Here is a 23,784-nt window from a genome sequence, read left to right on the forward strand (position 1 = left end):
CTGTTTTGGGACCGGGGTCTCCAGGTCTTGGGGTGAGGGTTTGGATTCTCAAACCTCAGGGCTTCAGGATGGGAGTCTTGGAGTCACAGGACCATGGGGTTTCCGAGTCTCAGGGTGAGAGTTTAGAGTTTCCAGGCAGGATTTTGGAGTCTGGGGTCTCAGGGACACAGGGTGAGGGTCTCGGAGTAGGCCTGGGGTCTGGGGTCCTGGGGTCTCAGAGCCAGGTGATCGTACCAGGAGCTGCAGCCGGCGCAGCAGCCGGTCCAACCGGGCCTGCAGGGCGCCTAGATCGGGCTCCAGGGTCCGCAGGGAAGGGCCTCCTGCCCGGCGCAGCCACTGCACATGCCTCAGGTAGGAGAACAGGTCTGCCCGCAGCCGTGTCAGCACTCCCGGGAGCTGGGGGACGGGCGGAGTGGGGGGTGGCGTCAAGGAGCACCTGGCACCTGCCCACTCCAGCCCCTAACCCCCTGCACCCCCTTCACCGCCCAACTCCCACCTTTGACCCATCCCCTGCCCTTACCTGCAGGGCTCCCAGCGCCCCCGCACTCATGGCCAAGGTGGGGAGGGAATCCAGGTTGTGGTCTCCGTCAGCTGGGAATTTGTCTCTCTTGGGGGGAAAGAAGCCGTGAGAGGGACCCTGCCCAGCTCCGGGGGTCGCTTCATCCCCCACCACGAGCCCCGGACTCCTTTCTCCCCCGTCTCTGCCACCGTGGTAGCCCAGACGCCCTCCCGTTCTCGGTCTTGGCCCCAGCCCATCCCCTCCAGGCTCTCCTACCAGCTGTGCGGCCAGCTGCCGAGTGTCCGCCAGGAGAGAGCGGGTCAGGAGGACGGCGCTGTCCAGCTCAGCCCGAGGGTCTGGGGAGGCCCGTGGGGGGCCAGGAGGTGGCCCCGGGGCAGCAGCTCTACCTGGCCACAGGCTCAGCGCGACCAGGACCAGGCAGCAAACACCTGAGGGAGGGAGAGGACAGAAAGGAGGCTAAGGTCCGACCGGGGGGTCTGAGGGAGGAGGGGCTGGGGTGGGGGTCCTGAGTCCCAGGGCGGAGCGCCCAGGGCACGTCGCAGGGCCTGGGCGGGTTTCCCTCTCCCTCTCTGGCTCTGGTCGCCCCGCCCGTCGGAGCAGACGCGCCCCGGGGCGGGTAGACGGGCCGGGCGTCTCCCGTCCGCCCCCGGACGCCGGAATCTGGGCCCCGGGGCGGGGCAGGAGGGGGGAGACACAGGCCAGAACCTGCCCCCTCCCGAGGCTCAGGAGCCCGAACCGGACTGAGAGCAGGGGAAGGAGACCTGGACAGAGGTCCGGGTGCCTTGACCCCTCCCCGAGAGACCCCCGCGTAGGCGCCACCAGAGTGGACCGCGGAAGGCCGGGCCGCAGCGCCGGGGATACCCCACAGCACACCTGGGCGGAGAGAGGCAGAGGCGCGGGCGCGCCGGGCTCACGGCGGGGAGAGAGGGACCCGGCGGTGCTCAGCGCGGGGGCTCCGGCCCGCTCCCTCCGCGGCCGCCCATCCCCCAGCGGCCCCGCCCACCCCGCCCGCCAGCCAATCAGCGACCCCCGGGCCGCCTCGCTCCCGCAGCACACCCCCAGCCCGCCCCCTGGGCCCTCCCAGGCCGCGGTCTGTCCGCCCGTCCGTCCGCATCCGTCTGGCTCTCCTGTTTCTGTCTGCACCCCTGTGTCTCCCTCTGTCTTTCCTCCCCGTAGCTGGGGTCGGTGTTCTGGGCTTGCTCTCACCTCCTTGGCCTCTCTGCCTCAGTTTCCCTCCCGGAGCCTCTCTGTTGAGGTCCCTGGGAGTCTGCGTCTCTCGGTCCCCGCTGACTCCCTGGGGGTCCCGGGCCCTTTGGGATCACCCCCTGGCCTTCGTCTGTCTCTGTCTGTGAGTCTCCATTTCTCTCTGCCTCGCGCTGCCCTGCCGGTGTCTCCGCGTCTCTGATCCGTCCTTTCATGTCTCGCTCTGCCCGTCCCTTCTCTAGGCCTCCTGCTTTCTCTGAATCTCCTTCCCGCTCGCTCCGTCTCCGCCTCCCCATTGCTCCCTCGCTCTCCTCCGTCTCTCGGTCCGATTCCGCTGTCTGTCTGCTCCCCACCCTTCCCGCCGACGGTCCCTCCCTCCTTCCTCCCTGTCCCCCCTCCAGGAGCTTGAACCAACTTACTGTTCATGTCCCCACAGGGCAGGGGTTCCCCAGGGCAGGGGGCAGGGGGCTGGGGGCCTTTAACCCTTCCCTGTCCGCTGCCGTGGGAGCCCTGGGGGTCAGCTGGGCCTCGGCCTGGGGAGGGGAGGCATGTGCGTGTGAGCAGCGAGGGCCGCGGCAGTGAGGGAGTGTGTGCGCCTGGGGGGTTATATAGGGGGCCGGGGCGGGCGGGCGGGGGGCAGGCGGCAGGGGAGGGCGGCCTGACACATCCTGACTCACCCTCCCTGCCTGCCTTTTCCATTCCGACGGAGCCGGCTGCCTCGCAGGGCTCACGCCGCCGCGCTCGGAGGAGGGCACGGAAGGAAAAGTTGGAAAAGTTGAAAAGGGAAAGGGGGGGTGGTCGGAGAGGGGCTGGTGAGGTCATTGGCGTCCCCTCCCTCCACCTCCTCGGCCGGCCGCCGCCGCCGCCGCCGCCGCCGGGGCAGACACGCGCAGCTCAAGAGCTGGGGCCTGGCTGCAGGGTGGGGGTCCGGCTGGACCAGGACAGGCAGAGAGATGGAGAGGCAGGGGGTGATGCGGATGGGGTAGAGGTGGCAACGGGACCACAAGACGCAGGCCTGGGGGGTTGGAGGTGAGACAGAGAGAGACTCCCAGGGACAGAGAGAGATGGAGAGGCCGAGACCCAGGCAAGGAGGTAGAGACACACAGAGAAATGGGGACATGGGACAGAGGTGGAGAGTCTGAGGTGCAGAGATGGAGACAGCCAAGGAGACACGCTGCAGAGGCAGAGAAACAGGAGAGCAAAGTGAGGTTTGAGGGGCACGATGAAAACAGCAGGAGACGTCTGGAGAGACCCAGAGAGACCCCCAAAAGGAAAAGGGACAGAGACAGACATGCCAGAAAGAGGGGAGGCAGGCGGCAGAAAAGAGATACACAAGGCAGGGTGACAGAGATGGAGAAGTCCCAAGGGGCAGAGATCCTCTGAGAGATGCCGATGCTGAGATGACGAGGACTCAGCAGTGGGGACTGAGAGAGGGGGGGCCTTTCTCCAAGAGACACGTTGGAACATGTTGAGAGAGGACCAGAGGCAGAGAGACAGGGACCAAGAGAAAGAGGCATCGAGGCACCCAGTAGAGGTGAGACCTCGGCCACATGGCTTCACCTCTCTGTGCCTTGGTTTCTCCATCTGTGAAATAGGGATACCCCGGGCACGACCCCCTCCCAAAAGCCTGTGTGAGGATACAGTGAGTTCACGCCTGTAAAGCACACAACCAGCTCTCAGTAAATGCGAACTATTGCTGTTCTCACCGTTGATTTTTATTAACATATCCAGGGAGACGGAGGAAAAGAGGGAGCCCCTGGGAGAGATGGAGATGGTGAGACACGGAGAGAGCAGCTGGGATGGGTGGGGGGAGCTGGAGACCAGGACATGGCAGGGAGGACACCACGCGGAGAGGTGGAGAGGTGGAGATGCGGAGAGGGGTGGGAGCAGGGGTGGGAGACACAGACTCCGGGGGACGGTGGTGCCAACACAGACGCACACAGGGAGTACCAGGCACATGGAGCAGAGGTGGCCCCGGGGATTCACGGCAGAAGAGTGAGGGACCATGACAGGAACCCAAGTCCCCAGGAGCACCCCAACCCCCAGGATAAGGGTGGCAGAGAAGGGTGGAGGGTAGTGAGAAGACAGAAGGTGACAAGGACTTCCAAAGGTCTCCCCGCAGACACCCCTCCCCCTCCCCGCCCCTGAGACTGCTGAGCTGGCAGGGGGGCTCTGAGGATGAATGCTGGCTGAAGTCCTCCCCCTCCCATCCCCCACCACTTGGGGGGGCAACTGCTCAGGTCCCCAGGGAGGTGAGGTCACAGCCCCCCCATGGTGGGACATGACCTCATCGCCTCAGGTAAGAGCTCCCTCTGCCTCTCTGTCATGGCCACCCCTGCCAGGGCCCCCCAGGGGCCCTCCCCAGCCCCTACTCATGCTGGGACCCAGGCTTCTGACCACTGGGTCTCCGCCCCTCAGGGGGCCTGTTTCCGGCTGAGTCAGCGTGGGGGGGCCCAAGGCTGCGTCAGTGAGGGGAGAACTGACGTAGCCCCCCCCCAAGACCGGTGGGGCCAGCCAAGGTGACTCAGGCCACCAGTCTGGGAGATGGACTGGCCTGAGGGGATGGGGGACTGAGCCTGGGGCCAGCCTGAGAGCCACAGTAGGGATCTGGTGATGGCAGCCCCTTCCACCTCCGGGGGAACTGGGGCTGCCGGCCCCAACCCCATTGCTTTAACCTAGGAGTCCAAGAGCCCAGCCCCTCCTCCCTCAGACTCAGGAGTCCAGACCCCCAGCCGCCTACTTCCTCAGATCCAGGGGTCCAGCTCTCAGCCCCCTCCTCCCTCAGAGCCAAGTGGCAGGTGTCCAGGTCCGAAACCCTTGTTTCAAGAAAGGTAGAGAAAACTTGTGGCCATTCTGCAATTTGGGGAGTGCTCTGTTGGGGAAGGTCAGGGGTCTAGGCATGGGTCATCAGTCCCCGACTAGTGACAGTCCCCTCGGCCTGCTTCGGCCCTCTCACCCCGGGGATGCGGGGTCATCTTTCCTCACTGTGGCAGCAGGAGGCCGGTGGGTGCAGGACAGGAGGGTGGGGGTTACTCAGGACTCCTGGGTCTTCCCCAGGGTTGGGGACACTCAGACTACTTCTGTGGAAAGGAGAGCAAGAAGGAGAGACAAAGACAGAGACACGAGTAAAGAGATGGAGAGGCAGGGTAGGAGACTCACAAACAATGACAGGAGATGACTGTGACAAACAGAAAGAGACAGGAGCACAGAGGCCAGAGTGAGAGACAGAGATGCAAAAAAAAAAAAAAATTGTGACCCATACAGACGCAGAGACAAGCTCAGGGGTTCAGAGACAAAGACTGGGGGTGACACGGAGCTGAGACTCTGAGAGGTGACAGCCGTGGGGGGAGATGCCACTGGGATATGACGGGGGACCCCAGGGGGTCCTTGCTCATGTGCTGGCCCCTGGGTGAGGTGGAGCTGGCTGGTGTGAGGTCAGCAGGTCCGAGTCTGTGTGTGTCCGTCTGTCTGTCCCTGGGGGGTCCTGTCTGGCCCCTGGGGGGTGACGGGGCAGGCGGGCCGCAGAGGCGGCCCAAACCTGTCATTAGTGGTGAGGGCCGTGACGGCGGCCCCCCCAGCCCCAAGCCGCGGTCCAGGGCCCTGCGGCCCCGCCCCCCCACCCCCTCCTTGATCCCTGAGGAATCCCGGGAATTGGGAAGTGGGTCCAGATGATGTTGACACAGGAAACGGTCAGCAGCTGCCCGGCCTCAGCCCCACAACCCCTCTGACCCCCACCCCCGGCCCCCTGCCGAGCCCCTCGGACCTGTGTCATCTCTGACGAAGGCAACCCTGGGCCCACTCAGCACCCACCAGGATGTTTACGGGAGATGGGTAGGACGGGAGGCAGCCTCAAAGGGCTTCTTGAGAAATGGGGTCTGGACTCCTGGACAGCTGCCCTCAGACCTAGTCCCCTTCCCCCTCCTCCCTCAGACCCCAGGGTCCAGATGCCCAGCCCCTCCTCCCTCAGACCTGGGAGTCCTGACCCCAAATGCTCTCTTCCCTCTGATCCAAGTGTCCAGACCCCCAGCCCCTCTTCCCTCAGACTCAGGATCTGGGCACAAAGACACACCGCCCCAGGAGAGCTGAGTCCCCTCCTCACTGGCTGGAAAGCTGAGTGGAGGTTCAGGGGAGAGTGAGGGATCATGTTCCCACCCCAGCCCCCAAGGTGACCTCCTCCCCCACCACTGGGGTGGACCAAACCAGAAGCTTGGGGATCCCAGTCGGACCCATTTCCCTGTTTGCAGAGGGGGAAACAGACCGAGCTAGAAGGGGCTCCCTTCCCATGAGTCCCCTCTCCACCACCTGGGGCCTCAGACCTCTCGGATCCTGGCCCTCCCCATCAGGAGGCCTGGATGCCTTTGGGACCAGGGGACTCTGGAGCAAGAGCTCTGGCCTATGGCCTGACCCCCATTTTCTCATCACCCTCTTAGGTCTCCTGGTTGCTAGGGGGCCTCCCTAACAATGGGGCTCAGTGAGGTCTTCTGGGCCTCAGGCCCCCTGCCCCTGGTTGCTAGGGTGAAGACTCCCTGGCAACCAGGTCTCAGGAACCTTTGGGTCACCTGGAGCTGCCTTTCAGGAATGTTTACTAAGCAGAGGGATTCCCTGGCAAGAAGGTCTCGGGGTGCCCACTCCTTGGGTCCCCTGGTTGGCTGGGAGGAGACGTCTTAGACTCCCACCTGCTTTCTACGCAGGTTGCTAAGGAGGCTCTTCTAATGCCAGGGCCCCATCCCACCCACAAGGCCCCTTCCACCTGGTTGCTAAGGAAGCAACTCCCTAGCAACCAGGTGTGACCAGGCCAGTGTGACCCCCCCTTCTTTCTTCCCAATTGCTAAGGGGGCTCCCTAGAAATAGAACTTAGAATTTTGGGGGCCAGCCGGGCAGGCGGGTGGGGCAAGCCGGTTGCTGGGGTGATGGCCTTCAAGGTCTCTCCCCACAGAGGCCCCAGGAGTCTGGGGAGGCGACATGGTGGGGTCTGGGATCCCTGCTTTGGGCCTCTTCCTGCTAATGCAGGGCTCAGTAGGTGAGGGGGCTGATGAGAGGGTCAGAGAGCTGAGCAGAGGCCCTCCTCACCCTCCATACAGCCTCCCAACACCGCTCTTTTCTTTCACAGATGGGAATGGAATCCAGGGATTCTTCTATCCATGGAGTGAGCAGTGGAGGAAACCCTGGGTCCCCTGGGGATAAGGAGCCCAGACTAGACTCTTGGGTCTAAAGGGAGGAGGGGCTGGGGTCTGGACCCCTGGTCTGAGGGAGGAGGGCCTGGGGGCCTGGCTCCTGGGTCTGAGGGAGGAGGGGCTGGGGACCTGGACCCCTGGGTCTGAGGGAGGAAGGGCTGGGGACCCGGACCCCTGGGTCTGAGTGAGGAGGGGCTGGGGACCCAGACCCCGGGGTCTGAGGGAGGAGGGGCTGGGGGCCTGGACCCTTGGGTCTGAGGGGGGAAGGGCTGGGGGCCTGGACCCCTGGGTCTGAGGAAGGAGGGGCTGGGGGCCTGGAGTCCAGGGTCCAGCACGAAGTAAGCACTAGGCCGGCAGCCCCAGAGCCTGGTTTGGGGTCAGGCTCTGTGAGGAAGCTGCTTCTCGCGTTGGTCCCCAGGCTGTGAGGGAGATGTCTGGGAACGGGAGAGCTGTGGGGGCCAGGTGGCAATTGAGAACCCGAATCTCTGTCTGCGTCTACGATGCTGCTACCGCAACGGGGTCTGCTACCACCAGCGGCCGGATGGTGTGTGCCGGGGAGCCGGGGCCCCTGGGGGGGGCTGGTGGCAGGGACCCCTCGGTCTCATGGCTCCCTGCTTTGTGCAGAAAACATGCAGAGGAAGCACATGTGGGCACTCGGCTGGATGTGCGGAGGCCTCCTCTTCCTGATCTCCAGCATCTGCCTGTTCTGGTGAGTGGGGTCGGGGCTCGGGGGGGCTCCCCTGCCCTGGCGGGCGGGGCCAGGTGGACGGCACAGCTGAGGGTGTCCCCTCCCTGCCAGGTGGGCCAAGCGACGGGATATGCTGCGGCTGCCGTGGTTCATGAAGGGCAAGTGCAACCTGTCCCAGACCGTCTCTCTGTTACCCAAGGACCGGACACCGAGCGAAAAGAAGATGGCATCCATTGGCAGCATGCCCACAGAGGGGGCCCTGGACATCTCAGGGGGCACTGATGAGGAGGGCACGGAAGGGGGCGAATAAACGGAAGCAGGGGAGGAGGAAGATTAGGGGCACCCCTGGAGGGATCCCTCAATACAGATATAGCAGAGATGCATGGTCTCTTTTCTGAGAAACATGAAGCAGGGGACGGATAAGACCCAGAGGCAGAGAGAGAGAGAGAGAGAGAGTGTGTGTGTGTGTGTGTGTGTTTTGGGGGGTGCCTGGGCTGTGATCATGGAGGGTGTGAGCTGACGGGCATCTGGGGTCCAGGGGTAAGTGGGGAGGATCCGAGCTGAGAGGGGCTTGGGCTGATCGGGGGAGGCCTGAGCTGATGGGGGTCCTGAGTTGAGTGTAGGTCCTGGGCTGTGATTATGGGGGGTCTGGACTGAGGGGCTTGGGGTGAGTTGTGGGTGGCCTGGGCTGGGACTGCAGCTGGGCTGGGGGGACATGGACCACCGTGCCCCTCAGCTGTCCTTCTGCCGCTGCCTGACAACCTCTGCTGCCTGCCTTTGGGATCCTGCCGCCCTTGGGCCAGCAGGCATTTGCCTTGCTTCCCACGAACCCGGACGACTATAGCTCTCAGACTCCTCGTGCTCAGTCCTCTTTCCTCCGCCCCTCCTTTCTCAGGTAACAGAGCTACTCCAACCTACCCTCCATAAGTATGTCCCCAACAAATATCTTGCAAGTCTTCATCCCTCTGTCTGCATCTCTGGGGACCTCAAACTAACAGAGGAACCTGGGCTGAGGGAGGTCTGGACTCAGGGGGTGGGTCTGGGCTTGAGATCCTTGCCCCCCACTCCAGTCCCCCTCCATGAGGCGACAGCGTGAAGCTAGGCTCCTAGGTCCCCAAGGGCTTGGGCAGCCCCTCCCTCACCCCTGCCCCAGTGCCGTCCCTCTCCAGACAGATATGAAGCACAGTGAGGCAGAGCCCTTTATCCAGGGGAGGATAGATGGAGGACAGGTAGGCATCCTGGCAGCCAGATGGCGATGGGGCAGCTGCACATCTCCATCGTGTCCTGACAGGTGTGGCCATGCGTTCGTCTGTAGGAGGGAGGATGGGGTTAGTGGCTGCTCAGGACCCCTGCGTGTATCCCTGCATCCCAGGACCACCACCCAGGAGAAGGAGCCCTTTCCTCCCGCTTCAGTCCCTCACAATTGACTGACGCACTTGCTCATTGGCTCCTTCATTACTCCGTGCCCTGACTTGCGGCAGCGACTGTGCCTTTAACTCACCGGAACTCAGTGGTACAAGGTGGGGAATGAGAGGCAAGGAAAGGCAGAGACGGAGAGACTTACACACAAAAAAGAGAGAGGGGGACCCTCTGTTAAAATTCCAGTTCTCTGTCCCTCATGGGCTGGAATCACCTCACCCTGCCATTATGGAGTCCTGTGTTTGGACAGGCCCGTTTTCCTTCTAAGAGGGGCCTACAGGCCGGTCAGCTTGGCCAGTTTCTGGCAAGTGGTTCTAGCAGCAGAGGTCTACCCAGCTGTGTTAGACTTCTGGGCAAGGTAAAGTGTTCCCAGGGGTAATTTTAACCACAGGTGGTTATTTCTGCATTGTATGCCAAATTTTGTGTTAGCTCATGCTTCATCTATGCATAAACTGTTTCCTCATCTGAACCACAGAACATAGCATATGATTGGACTATTTTCAAAATTCTCACAAAAAAAGGGTATATTACTGTCCTTCTGGATGCATAGAAGGAAAGTTAATTCATCACCTATAAAGAATGTCTTAGGGCATTAGAATTTAATTCTTTTATGTAACCTCCATTTGAGAAACTGATTCAGTCACTCATCCATCCATTGTTTCACTTATCCATCCACCCACCCACCAACCCATCTATCCTCTCATCTATCTACTTACCCATCTGTCCAGACATCCATACAACCCCACATTCACCCATCTACCAGCATCAATCCCACCATATCCATCCATCCACCATCCACCCATCCATCAACCAATTTATCCAACCATCTAACCCTCATCTATCCATCCATCAATCCAACTACAGCCACCCATCCACCACCTATTTATCCATCAAGCAATTCATCCATTTATCCCTCTATCCACTCACCCATCCACCTCTCCACCCACAACTCCATCCACCCATCCATCCATCCATCAATCTATCCATCCACTCATTCATCAACCCAATCCATCCATCCATCCATCCACCCACCCACCGGATCCTCAACCTCTGACTTCCTGAGTTCACTCTTTGCTGGGGCATGCTAAGAACAAGGACACCAGGGACCCAGGCCTTACCCTCCAGGGGCTCCCTGTTGGGTGGGAGAGAAGTATCAGCACACACACATACAACACACAGTGATACAAGCAATAACAAGGGTCACTCAGACAATGTGAAGACCCAGAGAAAGGCACTGAAGTTCAGTTGGATCTGAAGACACCTGGTAAGTTTTCTGAGTGGAGTGCAGACAACAAGGGCACCCCCAGTGTAGGTGAAGGCATGGACAGAGGCCAGTTGGTGTGAGACAGCCTGGCCATCGTGGACTGAGGGAGGTCATTCTAACTGCAGAGAAGGCAGGAGATGTGGGGCTGAGATGTGGCAAACACACACATAGCGAGTGGCTTGCATTTGACCAGAGGGCAATAGGGAGCCACAGCAGGTCTCTGGCGGAGGAGTGCACTCTGGAGAGTGCAACAGGTACCTCCCCTTTGGCAAGAGGTGGCACCTTTTGGGGCCTCAGTGTCCTCCCTGTGCTCCAGACCTCAGAGACTCTGTTACACTTGGAGGATTAAATGGGAAGTAGGACTCGGTGCACCTTGAGGACTGGAGCACAGGTACGAATAATCTCCAAGTGTTGGTGGAGCTAAAGGTGACTCTCCAGCCCTCACGCACGTCTGAGGGCAGGGTCTCATTTGTCTCTCCTCAGTCTGCACCCATGCCAACTGTCTCTAGGTCTTCATCCTCTGGGTCTCTGCTAGTCTTTGCTTCTCTGCCTTCCAATCTTGACCTCTACCTGTCTCTCTCTCCCCATTGTCTCTGTCTCTGCACCTTTCCCTCTCCATTTCCATCTCTCCTTGATGTCTCTCCATCTCTCCCCTCTGTCCTTCCCTCCCTCCCTCCCTCCCTCGCACTACCTCTCCAGCTCTCCGTCTGTCTCTTCATCTCTCCCACTGTCCTTCAATCTCTCCCGCTGTCCCTCCATCTCCCCCCTGTCCCTCGGTCCCTCCACCTCTCCCCTCTGCCCCGCCCCGCTCCCCGCCTCCCCGCCCCTCACCTCGGGCTCACTCTTTGCTCGCACACGCCGCCCCAGGCCCGGCCTCGAGCGCGGCGAGCTGCAGGCGCACGCGGCGGGAGCCGGTGGCGGGCGGCTGGGGCGTGCGGGCGGCGGGGCGCGCTCCCCAGGAGCTGGGCGCGGCGCGCCGGCCGGCGGAGGAGGAAGCCGGCGCCGACCAGCGGCGGGAGAGCTTTCGCGCGAGGCGGGCGAGCGCCGAGGGCCGCAGGCCGTAGTCGCGCTCTAGCTCCTGGCGCGAGATCTCGATGTTGCCGGTGTACCAGAGGATCCAGCCGAGCAGGCTTAGGAAGACGAGCAACGCGCCCGAGTAGATGAGCAGGTCGCCGAAGTCGCGGCCGCGCACCTGCAACTGCGCGAACACGCCGGTCAGCAGCGCCGCCATGCCCGCCACGTCCATCGCCACGGCCAGCAGCAGCGCCAACCGGCAGCGGCCCAGGCCGGACGCGGGCACAGGCGCGCTCGCCGGCGGGGACGGTGCGCCCGGCGGGGGCCCCTGCGAGGCGCACACCGCCGACACCGCCGCCATGGACCTGCTCCACCGCAGCGGCTGGCTCCGACGGAGAGCGTTCCGCGTTCCGGGTGCGGCCCGGTCCGGGGCGGGGTCAGGGGACTGAGCCAGGTGTGCCCGGCACTCGCCTGGTCACCTGAGCTGGGCTGGGTGCGGAACGGGCCCGGCCCGAGGGCGCCCTGGCCCTCAGAAGCCGATGCTGGGGGCAGCTGGGCGCACAGATTAGTGCGGCCCAGGGCCCCTGCATCGTAAGGAGCCTGAAGCAGCGCATGGTGAAAATCCGGGGGGCTCTAATAGAGGCAGCAGGGCAAACCCCAACATTCCTGTTTGCTCAGATTTCTCCTGGGGCCTCTGGACTGTCAGGACTCGTTACGGCGAAGTCCAAGGGCACAGAGATGGGCCAGACAAGGCCCCTGCCCTCAAGGAGTTTCTGGACGTAATCACAACTCAAGGTGCCCTAATGGAGGTGACATAAAGCACCGTCATTCCTTCTGTTCACTTGGAGTCTCTCCAGGCCCTGTGCTGGTGAGGCTGAGGACTCAGAGGTATATCAGGCGAGGCCCCTGCCCCTTAAAGAGGACCCTGACAACAGAAAATAAACTTCCCTAAAGTGTAACGGGTGTGACACAGGGCGGAATGGAGGGGGAGAATAGGGCCGGAGTCCGCGAGGCACAGGAAATAAGCTGGGCGAACAGGTATGCAGGCCCTAAAGAAACCAAGACCTTTCCCAGGCAAATCTCTTTTCCTCCAAACACACCTCGCCCTTAGAGGAAATGGGTGGCAGTCTGCGAGAAGGGTCCGCCCGGCTTCTCTCTAGACTCGAAATAGTGCAGGAGCTTAAGAGGACACTGGGGAAGGCGAATTGAGAGGGAGCTCCCGGGGTTAGCCGAAGGTTTCCGAACGTGGCCGAATGGAGACCGAGTGTTTCCGAAGAGATTCGAAGCGGGCATGGGCCAATAAGAGGGAAGCCGGCCGCCCTTCGGAAGAGTGTTTCAGGAGAGTTCCGAAAATGTCCGACCGAGCCTGCTGCCTTCGTCGGGAATAGCCGAGGGTCTACGAAGAACCTGGAAGCACCCGAAGTCCCTGTGTGGTTTAAATAGTTCACGCACTAACAAGTTCATTCATAAAACAAATGTTTATTGAGCACCCATCCTGTGCCAAGCTCTGAGTGGCAATATTGGAGAGAAGCCGTTGAGGAAGGGGACTTGGGACTTCTGGAAAGGGACACACTCGGAAATCCAGCCGTGGAGTTCCGAAAACACACGAAGGGCCCTCGGAACTGTACCAACTCCGCGTCGAGAACACGCCCTCGGGTCCCCAGCCGAAGAGTTCCGAAAGTCCCCGAACGGTTTGAGACTGACTGGAGGAAATAGCCGAACGAGCTGCCTCGGAGGCGGGCGGAAGGAGGCGGGGACAGGCGACGGCGCGCGAGTACCCTGAGAGGAAGCGGAAATGCGTGTTGCTATTAAAGTCGTCGGCCCGCCCCCCGCCTGCCTCTTTCCGTATCCGGCTGCCGCCACGAGAGGAGGTGAGTTGCGTCCGCGTGACCGCCTCTCGCGCCTGCCATCGGGTGTCTGTGCCCCTGCCTGCCTCTCTCACTGCGCCTCTCGCGCTCTTGGCTTCACCCCGGCCCTGCCGCCTTAGGTCGCTGTGGATTCTCATCTCTCGTCCCCCGCAGTTAGTCTCGGCGGCCCAGGTTAGCGCCGCCACCTTAGGCCGCCCAGCCCCGCCTGGCAAATTTCTAGGCGCCCTCGGCCCACGCGGTGCTCCCATTCGCCAGGTCCCCAAATGCAGCCTTCCTCTGTTGTCCGGCGTCGGCCTGCTGCGCCCCTGACGTTTTCCCGCGCCCCTTTCTCCGCAGCTGCCGCCATGTCCGCGCATCTGCAGTGGATGGTCGTGCGGAACTGCTCCAGCTTCTTGATCAAGAGGAATAAGCAGACGTACAGCACCGTAAGCGGGGCCCCGACGGCTGGGTCGGAGGGAGGGACCTTTACGATTGTTGTGCCCCCTTCCTCTTCACGACCGCGTTGCGTCCTTCTTCCCAGGAACCCAATAACCTGAAGGCCCGCAACTCTTTTCGCTACAACGGGCTCATTCACCGCAAGACTGTGGGCGTGGAGCCGGCGGCGGACGGCAAAGGGGTCGTGGTGGTCATGAAGCGGAGATCCGGTGAGCATTTGCCCTGGTTGGGCCCAGGCAACAGACCCCCATCCGGGGCAGGGGGCTGTAGTTTTTTACTGTCGGGCCGCGGGAGTGATTCTGCTATTGAATGGAGGATTTCTGGGGTCAGGACGTTTACCTGGGGGGCTGGTTCCTCTCCAAGCTAGCCCACCAGGTATGTGAGTTTATCATCTAAAAAGTGGAGAAATTAAAAGCACCTGAAGTCCGCTGGGTGTTTGTCAGGGTTAAATTACAGGGTTGCACGGTTTGATGATGTTTTCAGAATAAATCCTTGAAGCAGGTGGAAGTCTGTCTCCACCGGGGGGAAAATTCAGGTAAACAGATGGGGAGCCGCCTTCTGGCTCCCGCATAGGAAGTGACAGCTTGGGTCTGAAGCAGTAGTTTGGTTCCCATTCTGGCTTCAAGGACTCAGAATGGGGCGCTCAGCATCCCACTTCCCTGTGTCTCAGGCACAGACAGGCTCTTTTAGACTCTTAGAGGAGGTCAAGGGGAGGCAGGGGTGTATCTTGGTAATAGCTGAGTCATGGTACCACACCCGCAACACTTTTGTTTGTAGATGGGCAGTGCGTTTTAACAGATAGGAATGAGCTTTTTCCCGGATCCCTGATTAGGACCGGTTTCTCTTTGGGTTCTGAGCCCTGTGTCCTGTTCACTGACAGCAGCAGCCACATCTGCTGCCTTCTGTTCTCAGGAGGAAGGCGGTTAACCTCCCTTCCCAGAAGCACAGACCCGGGAGCAACCAGTTGTTTATGCTTTTGGGCTTCTCAGGTTCCCACACTCTTGAGAACCCTGTCTGGTGCGCTGGGTCCCAAAAACTTTGCTTTCCCTTCTTGGATTGTTGGGTGGCTTTTCCTCGGCTGTCAGGAATCTGGTTGACCTGAGGAGGTAACATGGGCTCTCCTCTGGGGTCAGAAGGCTAACATCAAATCCCCAGTATGGTACAGGGACCTTGGCATCTGGGGGGAAACCCAGGAGCACAGGATCCTAGCCGGGACCCCATCAGCTCTTTGGCACAATAAAGGGGGTGTTTTCCTTTTTATCCTGGGCAGGGGAGTCCAACTCTACCTGTGCACAGGTGATGGGCAGGTGTTTTCCCCAGGACTCTTCTTACCCTGGTCCTCCTGTGGCTCCACATCACCCCAGCCTCACAGCTTGGCGTTTTAGACACTTGTTGCTGAGCGGGTAGCTAGGGCCCAGGAGGGTGCAGAAGGGAGAGGAGCCAGAGCTGCCTTCTGGGGAGCGCTCGCCACCTGGTCAGCGTGGTGCCAAGTGCCCACCTCGCCCAGGCTCTCCTTGGAGTCACACAACTGTGCATGGGACCTTGGGCAAGGGAGTCCTGGTCCTTTTGCGTCTGCTTCCACTTCTGTCCAGTGAGATGAACAGTGTTGTGTCTCAGGGACAGGCTGGGGAGGAGACGCCTATACAGGTGCAGGGCCTGGCCTGTGGTCGTCCTCGTCATTGTCCTGTAAGTTGATGCCTGGAGATGGGGCTGCCTCCCAGGCTCACACAGTCAGGGCACTCAGGTTCTCTGGGTGGGATTGTGCCCTCACCCCCGGGGGTGGGCACCAAAGGTCCAGACCATCTGACCCCTGGGGCTCCTCATCTCCCCACCCCACCAGGCCAGCGAAAGCCAGCCACTTCTTATGTGCGGACCACCATCAACAAGAATGCCCGGGCCACCCTCAGCAGCATCCGGCACATGATCCGAAAGAACAAGTACCGCCCGGATTTGCGTATGGTGAGTGGGGGCTGGACAGCTGATGCCAGGTGGTGGAGGCAACTACACAGTGGGGACCCAGGGAGCCTGGCCAGTGCTGTGAAGGACGGCCCTCTGGTGACTGGAGCTGGACCTGCGCTCTGGGGAAGAGGGAACGTTGCCCATCTGGGAGGCATGTGGGGGTGGGGGGCACAGTTGGTGGGGTGGGTGACCTGAGGCCGCCTCGCCTCCCAGGCTGCCATCCGCAGAGCCAGCGCCATCCTGCGCAGCCAGAAGCCTGTGATGGTGAAGAGGAAGCGGACCCGCCCCACCAAGAGCTCCTGAGCAATCTGTCCCCTTCCCTAATGCAATAAAGCTGTCAGCTGACTTGCCGCAACCTCCTTGCCTTCCAGGCCATGTCCCCAGGGGCTCCCCTACCAGCCGGCAGCACACAGTCGTCCCAGTGTCTTGAGTCTGGAGGGACCAGGTCCAGGTGGGGGAGCTGAGCCCCAGCTTTTGTGTGTGTCCTTGGCCCATCGTTTCTGCCCATCACGGAGGGCTGGCGTTGGTGTGAATTTTTACATTCGACGCTCAGAGGTGATTGTCCAGTACCGCAAAAAAAGGAACTGCAGGTTAAGTAAAATCTAGAATCAGCATGATCTCATACTCTGCTGATGCATGACAAAGCTTCAAGAGAGACGTTAAGTGGAAATTTTTGATTTTTTAACATTTAGTCTAAGGTTCCTGAGGGGTGGGCATCTAGACCAAGGGTCAGCGCACCTTCTGTTTTGTATAGTTCTGTGGCCTGTGTCACAGCAGTGTTGGCAGTGTGGCCTTTGAAGGAGGAAGCATTTACAGTCTGGGTCTTTGCTGTCTGGGACCCCAGCCTCTTCCAGCCTGAGGCAGGCTGGCCCTCCCCTCCCACTGTGGGTCCTGGGGCAGCTCGGCCTCTCCAGGGGGCTCTGCAGGTGTGAAGTGAGCATCCTAGGACTTGGGGGTGGACAGGGCCTTCAGCATGCCTTGGCCTTTGGTCTGGGCCCAGAACTGCACTCACGGGCACCAGTGCAGCTCCTGAGTCCAGAAGCCTGTGGGACTGTCCACACCTGGGAGAGGGGGACATAAGCTGCACCCGCCACCCAGGAGGAAGGTGGCAGCCTCAGGCTTCCTGCCAGCAGGCATGTCCTTAAACAGCCGTTTATTGGCGAGGAGCCCACCTGGCCAAGTGTTTCTGCCTCCTGCTGCACTGGGGGTGAGCCCAGCGTCCCTGCAGCACCGTCCCTCACCTGCTTCCTGTTCTCAGCAGGTGACTGCCCTCCCCACTGCCCTCAGCTGCTCCTGACTGCTCCAGCGCAGCCTCTCTCCAGCCCTACCCCAGGCTGCACAGCTCTGTCTCCTCAGAGGTCTTTTCTGACCGCTGGGTCTAACGTCGGTTCTCCTAGTTGCTTCCTTGTGTTTATTACAACCGAGACGTGGTCCTTGTAGGCGCTGCCACTGGGCACCTGCCTGGGTCCTTCTGCCAGCTCAGCTGCTAGCTGTGTGGCCTTGGGCAAGTAACTGGAGCTCTGCCTCTTGTCAGAATTAAGTGGGCTAAAGCAGCGGTCCCAAACCTCTTTGGCACCAGGGACTGGTTTTGTGGAAATCCATTTTTCCAGGGACTGGGGGAGGGAAATATGGTTCGGGCAGTAACACGAGCCATGGGGAGCAGCAGATGAAGCTTTGCTTTCTGCCTCTCATCTGCTGTGCAGCCCAGTTCTAACAGGCTGCGGACCAGTATTGGTCCACGGCCCGGGGTTTGAGGACCCCTGGGTTAAAGAATGCAGGTAAGTGTGGTAATTAGCTGTTGGTGTAGCGTTTTAAGCCTATGACAAGCTGGATGGCGTCTCTAACTATTCACATGGGCCTGTGGCGTGCGTGTGTACACACATACGTACATACATGTACACTTGAGGAGTGGCTGTTTTCTCTGACTACCCCAGATGTGCCATGAAGCAGGTGTCATCCCCGCCTTACAGATGTAGAAACCGAGGCTCAGATGGGTAAAGGTCACCCACATCATTGCTCCTGGTGTGTTTCCTGTGCACCTATTATGTGCCAGCCATTATGCCATGGGCCAAGGATTCAGGTCTCTGCCATCCTGAGGACCCTGTGCAGAGACGACAACCCTGCCCCCACTTCACAGCTCTGTGCTGGGGCCCAGGAGCTCCACACACCTGGACAGTTCCTTACCCCCTTCCCACCCTGCTGCGCGCTCCAGCCTTCCTCAGTGGCTGTGAACGTGATCGCTTCCTGCCAAACCCTCTTCCTCCCCTGGAGCATCCACCCTCACCCCACTGGGGTCTGTCCTCAACCCAGGTGGAGTGGTATCCTTAGTTCCAGGTGGAACTTAGGCGACTTAACATCTGCTCAAAACCCTCCCACGGTTCCCATCCCACTCCGAGTGAAAGGCAGCCCCCTAGCCTTGGCTAGTCGGGCCCATCTTCACTCAGATGCCCAGCCCCTTGCTGTCCCCCACAGAACGCGGTTCTGCCTGGGAGCATCTGCACTAGCTGTTCCTCTGTCTGGAATGTGCTTCCCCACAGGGAGCCAGGGCCTCTTACTCTCACATGTTGCTGGGCAGTGAGGTCTCTCCTGACCACTTGTCCCCTTTGACCACCATCCAGGTTCTTAGTTCCCTGACCAGGGATCGAACCCGCGCCCCCTGCAGTGGAAGCACCAAGTCTTAAACTTCGGACTGCCAGGGAAGTCCCTCTTTTGGCCACTCTTAAAAATCAAAACCCACCCCCACACCGGCTTCATTTTTCTCCACAGCACTGAAGTCCATCTAGCGGGTGTGTCCTGTGAGGCAGTACTTAGCCTGGCACCCCAGCACACCACATGCACACAGCGCTGAGCATCTGCTCACCCACGTGGCGGCCGGTCGTCAGATGGTGTCCCTCTCCTTGTCTGCCCCAGAGCCCTGCTCCTCTAGGCCCTTAGCCCATGTGGAGTCCGGCTGGTCACCTGAACCCCCAAGATAACTACCTCCCTCTGGGGCCTCAGTTTCCTCCTCATAACACAGCCTCACTCGGTCTCTGGACCTCTAGCCCTGCGGGTGGCCAGGCCATCAAGGGTGGCTGGGCTGGGGACGCCACGCCAGGGGTCTGGGTGGCACTTCGGTGAGGGGGACCAGGAGAGGGCTGCTGGGAGGGAGCAGGTCTCAGCTGCCCATCTCCCTCCTGGGGGAGGAGAGCTTGGCGGCAGGTGTGGTTTGTGTGGGGGGCCATCTATGCACACTTTGTTTTCTCGCAAGTGATGTATGTTGGCGTGGAAATTGGAAAAGCAAATAAAGAATACAAGATTTAAAAAATCATAAATACCCAGACACATCATAGTAAAAACGCTGAATCTGGAAAGCGTGAGAAGAGCACCTCACGTGCAAGGGAACTGCAGTAAGACTAACTGCTGGCTTCTCGACAGGAACAGTGGGGCCAGGAGGCAGTGAGATTACAGGCAAGTGCCCAGAGAGATGCCCGCACCCTTCCCGTCCCCCACCACCCACAGCATCCCCCTCCAGTTCCACATCTGCCAGTTCCTACGCTTGCGTGAGTCACTATCTCTGCACCTCAGTTTCCCTACAGATGAAACAATAAGGTTGTTTCAAGCGTCTGATTCCTCAGGGCTCCGCGATGCAGAGATCTTGGTTTAGTTTGCTGCTGTTGTCTCCAGTACTAATCCGGGGAATGTCTGCAGAGAGTGTAGGGCGCACCCTTGGCAGCTACCCCGCACAAGGTCACTCCGAGCAGTGGAAACTCAGGGCTAAGACGTGCTCTGTTCGTGGGAAGGACTGGCCTTGATTATAGTTCCATCTTCGCGGATACCTCAGATACATCAGGGCTCCATCACTTCTCAACCTCTGTGCCTGTGACACGTGCATATGAATAGACCTTACTTCCTAAGGTCCTTGTGGTTAAATGTGCAGAAAGCTTGTAACATGGCCGGCCGGGACAAGCCCACAAATCTTCCTTGCATGAATGAACAGTTTATTATAAATTATCTTGAGCAGATGGACTCAAAACAATCACAAATGTCTTCCCATGTCTATAACTGTTTGCACACAAAACAATGCTCGTGTTTTTCCGAGCACTTTGAGGACAAATCCACACACGCTAGTGCCCGTGTCTCCCAGTCTGCATGAGTTCTGTGAATACACCGCTGTGTCCTCTGCTGCATTCCCTCCAGGCTGTTTCTTCCCAGTCCAGGAATTTTAAAAATCTCTTTGTTTCTCTTGTAGTCATTTGCTGTAATAAAATCTATTCTTTAAAGTCTTTAATTATGAAAATGACATGAGCACGTGGTTTGGAGACATGCAAGGAGCCCAGGATCCCAGCCCCGGATCCGACGATGCCGCCTGGCATGTGGGATCTTAGTTCCCTGCCCAGATATTGAACGCGTGCCCCCTGCGGTGGAAGTGCAGAGTCCTCACCACTGGACCGCCAGGGAAGTCCCTTGTGTTTCATCTTGAAAACTGTTCACAATCATCCACCTGTGGGCCTTGAGCACCCCAGGCCTGCTGAGTTCACCCTGACTGTATGTCACCCCCGTGGCCCTTGGCCAGGTTCTCACAGCAAAACCAGCACGTTTGTTTCAGTACCTTCGCTTAGTGTAGCATTTATGGAGGAGATGCACCCAAGGGTGGGGGGGGGACACTATTGTCTTCACGATTTCTGTGTAACCCCAGAACTGTTGTAAAAAAAGTCTTTTAAAGATAGACTAAGATAGTGTTCACCTCTCAGGTTGAGAAACACCCAGAAGTTGGGTAAAAGTCAAAGTGCACTTATTAAGGCCATTGTGGGGGGGATGGGCACACTTACGTCACTGACAGCGTCAATTGGTACAAACCCACGGGGAACAGTTTGGCCATGTCTGCACAGAATTACAAATGAATGTGCCCTCTGGCACGGGGATGTCACTTGAAAAGGTTGACTCTGTTCCTTGTGTGCCGTGGGATCCATGCACAAAGGTCATTCCTTCCAGCTCAGTGTGACATACATTAGGGCACAGCTGAGGGCAGGGAAGGGCTGTGAGTGCTGCAGGACAGATGGCCAAGATGTGCTAAGTCAAAAAACTCAGGTGCGACGTGCTGTGTTATACACAGATGAAACACTGGACGTAAAAGAATATGGTTTATGGGAATTCCCTGCCGGTCCAGCAGTTAGGACTCCACGCTTTCACTGCCGAGGGAGCGGGTTCAATCACTGGTCGTGGAACTAAGATCCCACAAGCAGCATGGTGTGGCCAAAAAAGAAAAAGAAAAAGAAAATATGTTTAAATTTGCTTACGTTTGCATAGAATTTCCCCAGAAAAATACACAGGAACCTGCTGACACTGGTTGTCCCTGATTAAGGGAATTGGGTGTGGGGAGATGGGAATGAGAGGGAGCCGTTTCACTGAAGAAGCTCTTGTTAACTTTAAAATTAAAACAAGTCAAGTCTTTGCTTGCTTTTTTTTTTCTTAAGTCTGTTTTTTGAATGGGTAACATGCACATGGTATTCCAAGCTCTCCTTTCTTGGGACAGTATTTGCAGGTGCTAATGTAACCTTCTGGAGGCATTCGATGAATATGCAAGCAAATACACATCCTATTTACTTATTTATTTTTGTCTGCGTTGGGGCTTCGTTGCAGTGCACAGGCTTCTCATTATGGTGGCTTCTCTTGTTGTGGAGCACAGACTCTAGGCGGGAGGGCTTCAGTAGTTGTGGCATGTGGGCTCAGTAGTTGTGGCTTGCAGGCTCTAGATGTGGCTTGCAGGCTCTAGAGCGCAGGCTCAGTAGTTGTGGCGCACAGGCTTAGTTGCTCCGTGGTATGTGGGACCTTCCCGGACCAGGGCTCGAACACGTGTCCTCTGCATTGGCAGGCAGATTCTTAACCACTGCGCCACCAGGGAAGTCCCACATCCTATTTAAAACAAAATTAAAACAAAAAAGAACAGAAATGGTAGCGTATCTTGTACAGCATTTGCATGTTGCTCTTTCTCACATATTTTGGAGATTGGTCCATATCTCAATGAGCTTCTTCATGTTGTTAAAATTCTGAAATATAGCAGACACAGAGAAAAGCACACAAAACACATTTATACACTTCCCTCGTGGGCTCCCTACTGGCTAGAGGTAACCAGTATCCTGAGCTTTAGGGAAGCAATCTTCTTGCTTTTACAGCTTTACCGCCAAGGTATGTGTGTTTAGCAGCACAGCTTGGTTTTGACGGTTTTGGAATTGTGTGCGAAGGCATTCAGACTGTGGGTCTCCTGTGACTTGCTTGTTAGGCTGATGTTGTTTTCCACGCTGCTGGAAGTAGTGATGGTCCACTACTTTTGTGTTGTATAGTATTGCTCCTTGAATATACAAGCATGTTTATACTGCTTGCAATTAGGACAAATGTGGTTTTGCAGCCTAAGGTACATGTGCAAGAAGGCTGAGTAATGAGATACTACTGCGTCCCCACGTGACTTTTACCATTTCACGCTCCTGCCAGGGTCGCCCTGTGGACCAGGAGAGTATCCGTGGCTCTGCATGTGGCGTTGTCAGATCTTATCATTGTGGCAAGTTTCACGGGAGCATAGTGGTCTCAACTTGGGTTTACACTGCACTTTCCCCATCACTAGTGATGACGGGAATCTTTGCATGTGCTTGGTAGTCATTGGGATTTCCCCTTTTGTGAAGCATTCGTGCAAATGCTTTTGCCAACTTTTGTGTTGTTTCTTACTGATTTGTAGGAGCTCTTTATACATGTTTGGATTTGTCCATTTCGATTGCATACAACCCCACTGACTTGTCCCACTGACTTGTCTTTCATTCTCCTTTAGATAAACAGAAGTCCTTGATTTAAAAAGTTAATTCAACTTCTCTTAGATATACTTTACACAAAGTAAAATACACCTATTTTAAGTATATACTTTATAAGTTTTGACATAATTATGCACCCATGTGACCCCCACCATAATTGGGATCTGGAATGTACTCATCACACCCAAAGCCTTCCCACACCCCTGTACACTTTATCCTACTTATCTCAGACAGCCAGTGATCTGCTTTTGGCCCTTAGTGACTAACTTTGCCTGTTCTAGGATTTCATAGAAATGGAATCAAGTATTTTGTACTCTTGCGTATATGGCTTCACTCAGCATGTTATTTTGTGTATCAGTGTTTAGCTAAGTAGTATTCCACTGTGTGAATTCACAATTCCTTTACTCATTCATCCATTGGTGAACATGTGGGTTATATTTCCAGGCTTTGCTGATTACAAAGGAAGCAACTGTGAAAACTGGCATACCAGGCTTTCCTTTCTCTGTATTTTATGATCATTTTTGACACTGTGTCCTAAGGCCCGGCACAGAGCCTGACAGAGGGCGACAAAATCTTTGGCCTCCCCATCTGTGCCTTTGCTGGTTTCTGCCAAGGCCGACCACTCCCTACTCTCCCACCAGCCGAGAACCCCGACACTTGTCCGGGTCTGCGGCCCTTACCTGACCCTCCATAACAGTCCAAGAGGTACGACGACCAGCAGGTCTGCCCTCCTGCAGATGAAGGAACAGGGCAGGGAGAAGGGCCATGCCGCAGGGGTGCATGCAGGAAGCTCACCTGCGCCGCCGGGTCTCCCGCCCCCACCCCTGGAGTGAGGGCAGAACCTGTGACCACGCTGGGACATGTTCCTGCAGTCAAGTTATCACCCGGGGCTCATCAGCTTCATCTAATCAACTGGGTCCCACAAAAGGGGGCTGTGGGGTGAGAACCCTGGCAGCTTCTAGGAGCTGAGGATAGCCCCAGGCCCTATGACCCCAAGAAACTGAATCCCGCCAGCTTTGAGTTTGAAGAGGACCCGAGAAAGGAACGTGCCCAGTGGATCCTCAACTTCACTTCTGAAACCCGAGCAGCGACCAGCCCGTCACACCAACTTCCAACCAACACAAATTGTAAGACAGGTGTCTCCTCAGGCCTGGGATTTGTGATATATGATACAGAAATCCACAGGAACATGTTCTGTTGGCTAGAGCGGGATCAAGTGCCCCAGCGCACGGCAGACAGACGGAGCTCCCACACCCACTGCCAGGCCACTATGCCCATTTCAGGAGAACAAGGGCAGGAGAGATCAGCAGCAGGCCCGTGCCTGGCACTGCACCCCTCAGACAGAGGGCGTCTCTGACTCCAACAGGAGGCCCGCTGAGCTGAGAGACCTGTGCTCAGCCCACGTGAAGTCTCGGGCTGGGGCGCCCACTGCTCAAAGCCAGGGTGGTGGAGGCAACAACA

The 23,784-nt window shown here is 58.2% G+C and overlaps 5 protein-coding genes across 6 annotated transcripts in view; 3 read left to right on the plus strand and 2 right to left on the minus strand.

Annotated features, from left to right (window-relative positions):
• Positions 1–2,257, minus strand: part of IL11 (interleukin 11) — a 3,179-nt gene extending 922 nt beyond the window's left edge. The window contains exons 1-4 of the mRNA XM_033846132.2: positions 2,143–2,257; positions 776–948; positions 521–607; positions 235–396 (exon numbers count right to left, since the gene is read on the minus strand). Of these exons, the coding sequence (XP_033702023.1) occupies positions 235–396; positions 521–607; positions 776–948; positions 2,143–2,149 (429 nt within the window). The 5' untranslated portion in view covers positions 2,150–2,257. The remainder of the gene's footprint in view (positions 1–234; positions 397–520; positions 608–775; positions 949–2,142) is intronic.
• KMT5C (lysine methyltransferase 5C) overlaps positions 1–5,388 on the plus strand; it is a 27,511-nt gene extending 22,123 nt beyond the window's left edge. Inside the window, exon 11 of the mRNA XM_073796223.1 lies at positions 3,455–5,388. Coding sequence (XP_073652324.1) covers positions 3,455–3,722 — 268 coding nt within the window. The 3' untranslated portion in view covers positions 3,723–5,388. The remainder of the gene's footprint in view (positions 1–3,454) is intronic.
• A 46-nt stretch (positions 5,389–5,434) lies between these two features.
• On the plus strand, positions 5,435–8,639 carry TMEM190 (transmembrane protein 190). The gene is made up of 5 exons (XM_073796227.1): positions 5,435–6,743; positions 6,834–6,869; positions 7,316–7,441; positions 7,522–7,606; positions 7,697–8,639. Exons 1-5 carry the CDS (start codon positions 6,686–6,688, stop codon positions 7,893–7,895), a joined length of 504 nt encoding a protein of 167 aa, XP_073652328.1. The 5' UTR covers positions 5,435–6,685; the 3' UTR covers positions 7,896–8,639.
• A 132-nt stretch (positions 8,640–8,771) lies between these two features.
• On the minus strand, positions 8,772–11,643 carry TMEM238 (transmembrane protein 238). Its single transcript, XM_033846136.2, has 2 exons — positions 11,100–11,643; positions 8,772–8,894 (listed from the first exon to the last, which is right to left on the minus strand). Exon 1 carries the CDS (start codon positions 11,641–11,643, stop codon positions 11,107–11,109), a length of 537 nt encoding a protein of 178 aa, XP_033702027.1. The 3' UTR covers positions 8,772–8,894; positions 11,100–11,106.
• Positions 11,644–13,092: 1,449 nt separating this feature from the next.
• RPL28 (ribosomal protein L28) lies at positions 13,093–15,889 on the plus strand. 2 transcript variants are annotated; one of them, XM_033846137.2, is made up of 5 exons: positions 13,093–13,153; positions 13,487–13,575; positions 13,671–13,794; positions 15,426–15,544; positions 15,758–15,889. In XM_033846137.2, the coding sequence occupies exons 2-5, from the start codon at positions 13,495–13,497 to the stop codon at positions 15,845–15,847; spliced, it is 414 nt and encodes a 137-aa protein (XP_033702028.1). In that variant the 5' UTR covers positions 13,093–13,153; positions 13,487–13,494; the 3' UTR covers positions 15,848–15,889. The 2 variants fall into 2 exon arrangements, with proteins under 2 accessions (XP_033702028.1, XP_033702029.1); XM_033846138.2 differs by lacking the exon at positions 13,093–13,153 and adding an exon at positions 13,277–13,321.
• Positions 15,890–23,784: the final 7,895 nt, after the last annotated feature.

Source organism: Tursiops truncatus, chromosome 19, assembly GCF_011762595.2.
Source record: "Tursiops truncatus isolate mTurTru1 chromosome 19, mTurTru1.mat.Y, whole genome shotgun sequence".
NCBI lineage: Eukaryota > Metazoa > Chordata > Mammalia > Artiodactyla > Delphinidae > Tursiops > Tursiops truncatus.

What these genes read in the sequence shown, in the direction of transcription:
- TMEM190 (XM_073796227.1), top strand. Translation starts at nt 6,686, where the DNA reads ATGGTGGGGTCTGGGATCCCTGCTTTGGGCCTCTTCCTGCTAATGCAG. An exon ending in GGGATTCTTCTATCCATGGA is followed by an intron (nt 6,870 to 7,315) that starts GTGAGCAGTGGA and finishes GTTGGTCCCCAG; the next exon opens with GCTGTGAGGGAGATGTCTGG. An exon ending in CTACCACCAGCGGCCGGATG is followed by an intron (nt 7,442 to 7,521) that starts GTGTGTGCCGGG and finishes TGCTTTGTGCAG; the next exon opens with AAAACATGCAGAGGAAGCAC.
- TMEM238 (XM_033846136.2), bottom strand. Translation starts at nt 11,643, where the DNA reads ATGGCGGCGGTGTCGGCGGTGTGCGCCTCGCAGGGGCCCCCGCCGGGC.
- RPL28 (XM_033846137.2), top strand. Translation starts at nt 13,495, where the DNA reads ATGTCCGCGCATCTGCAGTGGATGGTCGTGCGGAACTGCTCCAGCTTC. An exon ending in GGTCATGAAGCGGAGATCCG is followed by an intron (nt 13,795 to 15,425) that starts GTGAGCATTTGC and finishes CCACCCCACCAG; the next exon opens with GCCAGCGAAAGCCAGCCACT. An exon ending in ACCGCCCGGATTTGCGTATG is followed by an intron (nt 15,545 to 15,757) that starts GTGAGTGGGGGC and finishes CTCGCCTCCCAG; the next exon opens with GCTGCCATCCGCAGAGCCAG.